This window comes from Berghia stephanieae, chromosome 1 (assembly GCF_034508935.2).
Source record: "Berghia stephanieae isolate SIO BIC M18660-M18661 chromosome 1, UCSD_Bste_1.3, whole genome shotgun sequence".
Lineage (NCBI taxonomy): Eukaryota > Metazoa > Mollusca > Gastropoda > Nudibranchia > Aeolidiidae > Berghia > Berghia stephanieae.
In genome coordinates this window covers 398234-408262 of record NC_088360.1, presented here as the reverse complement: position 1 = coordinate 408262, position 10029 = coordinate 398234, and the positions used below count along the sequence as shown (strand labels likewise).

At 39.3% G+C, this 10029-nt stretch overlaps 1 protein-coding gene across 1 annotated transcript; it reads left to right on the top strand.

Moving 5' to 3' along the window:
- Positions 1-1085: 1085 nt before the first annotated feature.
- On the top strand, positions 1086-8208 carry LOC144965805 (putative histone H1.6). The gene is made up of 2 exons (XM_078901550.1): positions 1086-1299; positions 7476-8208. Exons 1-2 carry the CDS (start codon positions 1186-1188, stop codon positions 7923-7925), a joined length of 564 nt encoding a protein of 187 aa, XP_078757676.1. The 5' UTR covers positions 1086-1185; the 3' UTR covers positions 7926-8208.
- Positions 8209-10029: the final 1821 nt, after the last annotated feature.

Below are 10029 nucleotides of genomic sequence, written 5' to 3'. Positions count from 1 at the left end.
TGAAGATTGTAACTTATAAATTTAATGAAACAATTTAACACAAGCAAAAGGAGTCAATCCTTCTACAAAATAACATTGTTATATTTTAAATCAAAAGATACAACTTGGAAAATGAAACCAAATATTGCTCTAGGGTGGTGACCTACTTAAGAGCCAAACCGTAAACAAAAGAACTGACACGACCCCTATTGCTCCATAAATGTTCATCTGCACATTCTTACATAAAATAGAATTAATTTTGTCTAATATAATTGAAAAATGATGAAAATTTGAAAAAAAAAATTCCCACCTGCCCCTCTTTTTAAGATATATAAAGGCAGAGAGAATTATTAATAGAATTGCTTTATTTTTTATAGTGAGGACACGAATGCCCAAGATTGAAACTGTTTCCATTTTTCTTATAAACACAGATGACTGAGGAGATAAACACGGACACAGTCCGGATATGTTTTCCACTCATATTTGGTCATCTAAACACAATTTTATGCTTAAATATATTTAAAAAGTAACACTGACTTGTAAAAAGTGATTGCGGTTAGGAACACGACAAATTTATGAGCGAAAATAATATTTTAAAAACTCTTTCTAAACGTCCGCTTGTGCACAGAACAGCCGCCATCGTAGAAGTTGTGTGCTACCCGTGTATTACAAAACCTACATTTCTAAAATAACACACTCACAAAATTGTAAGATATATGTGAAAATAAGTGCAATACTTTTCATTTTCTTATTTTTTAACAATAAAAAACCATCCCTGATGAGATATTCTGAAAATTATAAGATATTCTGACGTCCCATACAAGACAAGCAATACACATAGGTAGAATAATGTAATTTTTCTTTACAAATTGGATACCGCTTAATATTAACATTTAACGTCCACATAAAATGAACAGTAAGCAGTCGCTTAAACAAGTTGTTGCACACATTTTCACATCAATTAATATTGTTTTTCGACTTTGAAATGAATGAGGTTGCACACAATACTTCGTGTTCAGGTGTCTGCTACTTGGTGAGAGGGCGCTCTAAGGGGTGCTTTCTCTGACGTCCGCGTTCGCAGACTACACCAACTTGTCCTCACCGAGGGTTTAAATTTCGTGATCAGCTGAGTTCCACAACAGACTCGTTGTCCTCGTATCACCTGTATTTTATTCTTTAAACCCAACCCTCCCTAACTCGTCAAAGATGTCTGACGCCGCAGTCGCCCCTGCTCCAGCAGCTGCTTCTCCAAAGCCGAAAAAGAAGTCATCGGCTCCTAAAAAGCCATCAACTCACCCAAAGTACAGTGAAATGGCGAAGGTAAGTTAGACTTAGACTTCCCGTTTTATTTCGTGGTGTAATTTAATGAATTTCATGGGAACATGGTAGCCCCGTTTGATTTTCAAGATATTTTCTCAATCTTTTAAGGTTTATTTGTACTGCAATCGCTTTGCTTGCGCATTGCGCTTTCAAAATATATAATTCTTGGTCTTAAAACCATTCACTTATTCCATTTCATAGACGCCACACCAATGACTTGTTTTAACAGAATAGTTGCTCTCCGTTGTTTAACAAAATCAAATTTGACTCAAACCACTAAAGCCACGAGTTGTCAGTTGAAAGTTGTGCAGCCAATTTTGGTTAGATATAAGTTGTGCCTTAGACTCCCAGTCGTTCCAACCCTTAATTGTAGATTGTAAATATCTAATCTTACCAGTACCAGTCCAGTGTGTCTTGAAAATTTTAACTCCACGCGAGCAACTCGGTTTTTTTCTAGTCATTGAAGTGGCGCCTGTATGGAATATCTCCCCGTGCAAGTATGTAATGGACATTTTTTAAATTTGTGCAATTCCATTGGAATAATAGGGAGATTGAATTTTTCACGAATAAATACTCGCAAGACTGACTTTTGTAATAGTATAGTATAGTATAGTATAGTTTTCCAGCGTATTAGGCGTTTTGTGCCTTTGCTGATCTTAGCATTCAGTTCATCGAGATAAAAGTCAATAAAAAGCCCTAACAGATCTTTTGACCTGTATCTATAATATATAAACTTTTTGATAAATTGAAGGCCCTAACCCTAACAGATCTTTTGACCTGTATATACGTCTAACCCTTTGATGGGATCTTAATGGGCGGTTCAACTATGCTAAACATGTAATCTGCTAAGTGGCTATCTAAGCTATTTTTGAAGGCGTTGACACTTGGAGCATTGGTCACCGTTTCAGGGAGACTGTTCCAGCGGTCGATCACACGTTGATTAAAGTAGTGTTGCCTAAGCGATGTGTTACACCTTGGTTTATGCAGCTTGTAATTATGACCTCTGGTTCCATTGTTTGCAAACACGAAAAGTTTACTCTCGACTTGATACAAACTGTGTGTAAACTTGTATGTTTCAATCATATCACCTCGTACTCGTCTGTATGTCATGCTTGGAATATCAATACGTTTCAGTCTATCCTCGTATTGCTTATCTTTCAACCCAGGAATTACTTTTGTTGCTTCTTATCTTTCTCAAATTGTGGTGACCATACTGAGTTGCTGAACTCGAGATGGGGTCTGACTAATGCAGTAAATAGTATTTTCATAGTTGCTGCATCTAAATAGGTAAAAGATCTTCTGATGAGTCCAAGGATTCTGTTTGCCTTATTAACTTGTGTTTCTATATGCTTTGAGAATTTTAATTTAGTATCAACATGTACTCCCAAATCTTTCTCAAGTTTTGACTTATTCAGAGCTGTTCTGTCGCTACAGTGATGCTGTCTCATATCGTAGTGAAAGATTTTGTTTTTCGTTCCAAGATGTAGCACTGTGCATTTTCCAGCGTTGAACTTCAGTTGCCAATCGTCTGCCCAGTTGACTAGATTGTCAATATCTAACTGAAGACTGTCTCTATTTTCTAGATTGTTTACCTTTCTGTATACTTCCTGTAATATTTGTCTGGCTAACTCTGAGAGTGAGAGGACATGGTTTTGTGGCTATGTGGTCTACTAGTTGTAGGACACTCGCTTTCGGATTGGAAGGTCCAAGGTTTGAGCCTCGCTTGAAGCTTAGTACTTTGAAATTTTTTAAACTTAATTCTCAATTCTCACCCGTGTTAACAAGAACGGGCGTCATGTCTCGTTCATGTTAATATTATTTATTGCTGTTGGTTTGGGACCCTATGTAAAGCCCTTTGAGCATGTTTAGTGGATATTGCGCTATATAAAATATATAATAGACTGGACAGGTTTCAGCGTGAGCAGTGTCAGAAATACTTTGACTGTAGCAGTGTTCAGAGGTTGCATCACTACTTTTTTGTGTGTGATAGTGATAGTCTCTCACATTCAGTTTAGGAAGAATTAAGACTATTGAATCTTCAAGAATAATCGATATTTAGTCAACAATTGGAATGTTTGCTTTCCCCTTCTAGCAAGCAACAGGACCATTACAGGTTACTTGTGTTTTAGGGATTTGCTTAGGCTTAACCGTCCAACCAGTGATCCTTAACATTCTGAGTGATTTGTAGTGATGCTCACTCTATTCAAAAGTTATTAGGCTGCAAACTGAGTGCATTCATTTTCCTCCATTCCGTCTTGCCTCCATTTGACCATTCCCCTCAGTTGGTTTCCTGGGTGGGGTTCCTGACCTCCCATAGTGGGCAGGGAGGTACATGCCGTCTTCTATTCCCCCATACCCGTTTTCCAATTGTTTCCTGTCATTGTCTTGGAATGAGATTACTTAGTTTTGTCCTGATCCTTTCCGGAGTTCCTTGGCTGGGGGGAAAACAGTCGAATGTATATAGTTTTGGGAGATTTTTTCCTTGTAAATCATCTGTTATGCGTTGTATTATGTTTAGTTTACATATTATACGATTGGTAAACATTCGAGTGTATTCCTCTTAGTTTGGGCCTGTGCTTGTGTCTGAATGAGACTATCAGGTGATCTCAAACTATGTACTTTGACGGTGTGCTCTTGGAATATACATCTGTTCCCTTTTGTGCTTTGATTTTAATTCTAGAAGTTTTCACTGTCCCATTTTCTTTTTTACTAGCGCTGATATGACCTTAATGTGTTGCAACCGCCGTAAAACCCTTAAAAGCAAAAACAAAACAATCAGTTGGTTTCGATTTATGAGTTGCACTCACTTTGCTTTTAGTTTCCTGCCAACAAAGTGAAAAGTTTGGATTAGCAATTCTCACTAAATGTATGTTTGAATAGCTTCATGTAGTTTTGTTTGCTGGTTTGTTTCATGCGTTTAGTAAATTACAGTAGTACTACAGAAATGTATAGCTAGCATCTATGACACATGGGTTATTTACGAACTAGAGATGAAAATGGACTGTTTACAGCCTGAAACACTGTACCTATCTCTTGTCATGGCATTCACAAAAGTTCCCATCTTTTAAAGATGATGCAATGTTTCTGCTTGAAGCTCGATAATAAAATGGAATAGCTTTAGTTTTGGTTGTTTCAGATTTCCCCTTGCTCTTTGTCAATAGCACGTTTTATGAGACAATTACCACCAACTAGATGAGAGGATGGTGTTCTGGCGAATAGCCATCCATTCCTTGTTCATATTGCTAGGCCATGCTAACTAAAAGTCGTTTCTGATCTCATTCGTGTTTAGTAAATGGGGAATCGTGAGATGATCGCATCAGCTGTCGTAAATTATATTGCAGCTTCTTTTCCATTTTATTGTACATCTCAACCACGCATGTGTTCAGTGTTGTGCGATTGCAGTGCTGCCAACCCTGGCCCATGTAAATGTGTACAATGGAGAGTCAAAATGAGTAAGATTTTGAAAAAATGTGTATGAAAAAATATAGATAACTAGCACTCAATCTGATAATGGGCAATTAGACTATACACAGTGATGCCAAAACTCCGGTTTCACCGGAAAAAACTCCGGTCTGGAGCCAAAAATTCCGGGCTCCGGGCAACTTCCGTCAAATTCCGGTGAGGTCAATTTGTTCCAAGGATACCCCCCCCCCCCCCCCCCCCCCTTCCAACCACCACATCATCATCACTGCCACTAGTATTACAACCATCATCACTACCACTACTACTGCAATCACCACCACCACATCATCATCACTACCACTACTACTACAACCACCACCACCACATCATCATCAGTACCACAACTACTACTACAATCACCACCACCACATCATCATCACTACCACAACTACATCACTATACAACCACCACCACCACATCATCATCACTACCATCACTATTACAACCACCACCACCACATCATCATCACTACCACTACTACTGCAACCACCACCACCACATCGTCATCACTACCACTACTACTGCAACCACCACCACCACCACCACATCACCCGCAACTACTACAACCACCACACTACCACATCATCATCAATACCACTACTACTACAACAACTACCAGCATCACATCATCTTACAGCTACTACTACAACCACCAACCATATCATCACTACCACTACTACTACAAACCACCATTACATCGTCATTACCACTACTACTACACCACCACCACCACATCATCACTACCACTACTACTACTACCACCACCACCACATCATCACTACAACTATCACTACTACTACAACCACCACCACCACCACATCATCACTACCACTACTACTACAACCACCACCACCACCACATCATCATTACCACTACTACTGCAACCACCACCACATCATCATCATCACTGCAACTACCACTACTACTACAACCACCACTATCACATCATCATCACTACTACTACAACCACCACCACCACCACCATATCATCACTACCACTACTACGACTATAACCACCACCACCACATCATCACTACCACTACTACAACCACCACCACCACTGCATCATCATTACCACTGCTACTAACCAACACTACTACAACCACCACCACCACATCATGATACCACTACTACTACTACAACCACCACTACCAGTTCATCATCACTACCATTGTACTACAACCATCATCACCACCACATCATCATCATTACCACCACCATTACTACAACCACCACCACATCATTATCACTACCACTACTACTGCAAGCACCACCACCACCTCATCTTCATCACTACCACCACTGCTACTTCTACAACTACCACCGCCACATCGTCATCACTACCACTGCTACTACAACCACCACCACCACATCATCATCACTACCACTACTACTACTACTACTACAACCACCACCACCACATCATCATCACTACCACTACTACTACTACAACCACCACTGCAACATCATCATCACTACCACTACTACTACAACCACCACCACCACATCATCACTACTACTACTACTACTACTACAACCACCACCACCACATCATCATCACTACCACTACTACAACTACAACCACCACTACCACATTATCATCACTACCACTACTACTACTACAACCACCATCACCACATCATCATCACTACCACTACTACTACAACCACCACTACCACATTATCATCACTACCACTACTACTACTACACAACTACCACTATAACATCATCACATCACTACCACTACTACTACTACAACGACCAGCACCACATCATCATCACGACACACTTACATCACCACACCACAATCATTACCACTACTACACAACCACCACCACATCATCACTACTGCACTACTACTACAACCACCACCACCACATCATCATCATCACTACCTACTACTACAACCACCACTACCACATTATCATCACTACCATTTGTACTACAACCACCATCACCACCACATCAACATCACTACCACCACTACTACAACCACCACCACATCAACATCACGACCACAACTACTACAACAACCATTATCACATCTTCATCATTACTACCACTACTACAATAACCACCAGCACCACATCATTCCCACTCCCACAAGTACTACAATCTCTACCATTAGGTTTTGGCGCTTTACTTCATTTGAAATAAGGAAACTTTGGGATTGTATTCGGCAATGTGTTTATGTATCATAATATAATTCTAATCTGTTATCTATTTAGAACTATACAATGTGTAAACACAATGCCAAATACCATTCCAATTCCTTTTTCTTGTGTGCGGAAATTCCTCTTTCGGCATTGAAATTCCTACGAGTGGTGTCTGAAACTCCTGTGAGCCAAATTTAAAGTTGGCGTCTCTGTATACAGCAATGATATAATCAATATTTGAAAGAATGAATAAGCTTACATTTTATATATGATAAATAGTATCAACTTCCAGATCCATATATATAATTCTGATGGGTCAAGAGAAACATTTAGTGTTTAAGGACACCAAAAAAGTGTATGAATGCTAAAAATGATAATAGAAATTTAATTATGCGTACAATCTTCAGAAAAATGTGTGCAATGAAAGAATGCGTAAAAATATGCATTTTTTTACGTAAGGTTGGCACCACTGCGATTGCAAACTTCTGTAACATCTGTTCATTCATCTTGTTTACTCATCTGGTTCATAAATGCATATTTTTTCTTTATATTTACCAGGCAGCCATCCAGTTCTTGAAGGAACGTGGTGGTTCATCTCGTCAGGCCATCCTCAAATACATCATGAAGAACTACGACGTTGGACCAGACGAAAAAATTGTCAACAACCATCTGAAAATGGCTCTCAGACACGGCGTTAAAAGCAGCAGTTTGAAGCAGTCCAAGGGAACTGGTGCTGCTGGCTCCTTCAGAATTGGAGAGGCGGCAGTAGCGAAAAAGAAATCTCCTGCAAAGAAATCGCCTGTGAAACCCAAAGTAAAGAAAGCTGTCGCCAAACCCAAATCATCTTCAGCAAAAAAGCCAGCCACTGCAAAGAAACCAAAATCACCTGGCAAAAAGGCCCCTGCTAAGCCAAAGAAGTCTCCAGCCAAACCTGTAAAGCCTAAAACCGTCAAAAAGAAGGCTTCTCCAAAGAAAGCAGCTGGTGCCAAAAAGGCGGCGAAAAAGTAAATATATCGTTCAACAAAATTTAATGACTGAGAAAGGACTCTTGTGTGTAAATACTCATATGCATTGAATCATTGTATATTCTCATCGGGTCATTTCACGTTTAGTATCGTTGCTTTGGATGGATTGCTGCAATGTACTCTCGACTTCTACTTTTACCAGGACATCTACGACGTACTGCAGATCTGTGGAGGGCTGGAGTTTTGAGTATTTTTAGTGGACATTTTATTCATTGTGAGGTTTTGTAAAAATCATCAGTTTTTAAATTAAAACCCTTGAACTAAAATTGATTTGTTGAATTAAAATATAGTCCTTAATTTGTATGTTGTTGGTCAGGGGTGGGGAGGGAGGCGTTTGCCTCCCTTTCTATTTGGGCAGGGGAGGCAACATTTTGCATCCCATTGCTGTCCATTTTTCCTTCGGGGTTAGCATTCAGAGGCTGACTGGGTGGGTGGGGTCTTTTGACCTCCTATAGTGGGCAGGTGGTCACTTTCTCCGGGTTGCTTTTTTTGGAATGGGATTTACTTGGTTTTGACCTTGCCTTGGCTGAAAGGAAACGGTTGGATGTATTTTGGGATGAAAATGAAATCGTTTCCCTTTGTAAAGAATCATGCACTAACACTCAGTTTTTGTAAGCATTCGAGTGTTTTCCTCTTGGTGGGATCCTGTGCTCGAGTCTGGATGCGAGTTGTAAATCCAATTTCCTGGCGCTCAATGAATTTGCCTAAAACTAAAATTGTGAGCGCCTAACCCCGTGAATAAAAACGAGCTGCTCTGAAATGACAGACGACTGTCCCTCTTGGTTTGAAGTACACTAGACAATGCTTGCGCATCTTTTATCTTGGGCGCAATTAATTTACTATCGACTATCTCGCTATTTTTGACCCTATTGCTGGCACCGATTCCAATCCGCATGTTGGCTTTATCTGAACTAGTTGGATTTATCCAGACCCTGGCTTGGATCCTTCGCCATGAGAGGGCGAGACGTATGAGCGGGCAAGGCATTGCACTTTCTCCTATATATTTGAACTGATATTTGTTTTCTAAGACTCCTTCCGCACTAGGACAACTGTCCCGGGACAAATTTGTCCTGTCCCACTGGAGAAAACTTCTATTCAAAAGGGGTTCCGCACTAGGACACGACTGTCCCAGGACACGCCTGCGCGAATGCATTTTTTTTTTTTTTACAAGATTCAAAAGTTTATTTATTTGTAGGCAATTGCAACTCTGTCACATTTTATGAATATGAATCAACATAAGATACGACATGGCGATAATGATTTTTTTACACTGTACAATGGGATTGTTTACATACGATTTATATAAACGTGAAATATTCTTATAGCAAGAGTAATATTATTGCTGCTACTACTACTACAACTACTACCAGGGCTGAGAATCTTCCGCCTAAATCTCCGCCCATCACATTTCCTCTTTCAAATTTGCCGTGTCAAACATTTTCCTCAAACCCACAAAATCACCATTATGTCTTGTCATATTTTGACACCTGTGCTCATCTCGTGAAATTTGGTGACGGTCCCGTTTTTATGACGTTGGGCCAGACAGTATGGCAACAGATGTCACAATTGACACAGAAGACCAGTAGTGTTCTTTGCTTAGTTAGTTGAAGGGGAAGGGGAGGGACAAATGGGTCTGGGGTTTTTTCCCCTATTATAGGTACCTATTGCCTTTTTAATATCTCTCTCTCTCTCTCTCTCTCTATCTCTCTCTCTCTCTTTCGCAACCACATTAAATCATCTGGTATATAGAGATGATATATTAGAACAAAGCAATGGTGATTGGCTTAGTTTAAATCTTTTTTCTTTTCGGAGTATCTATTCGTCCTTCAGGTCGTTTTCTTAAAAAGTGTCTAGCCGACCTTCAGTGCTTATGCAAATGAGGTAGGCGTGCAATACGCAGTGGCGGTTCTAGCCTATTTACAGTGGTTGGGCAAAGAGGATTCGGTCATATATATAATATATATATATATATATATATATATATATATATATATATATATATATATATATATATTTTTTATTTTTTTTTTTTTTTTTTTTTTTAATAAAATTTTTTTTTGATTTTTTTTTTCGCCTTTAAACAAAAA

Bases quoted from the DNA above. Each gene is read 5' to 3' on its own strand.
- LOC144965805 (XM_078901550.1), top strand. From the start codon at position 1,186: ATGTCTGACGCCGCAGTCGCCCCTGCTCCAGCAGCTGCTTCTCCAAAG. The intron at 1,300-7,475 runs GTAAGTTAGACT...TATATTTACCAG, and splicing joins AGTACAGTGAAATGGCGAAG to GCAGCCATCCAGTTCTTGAA.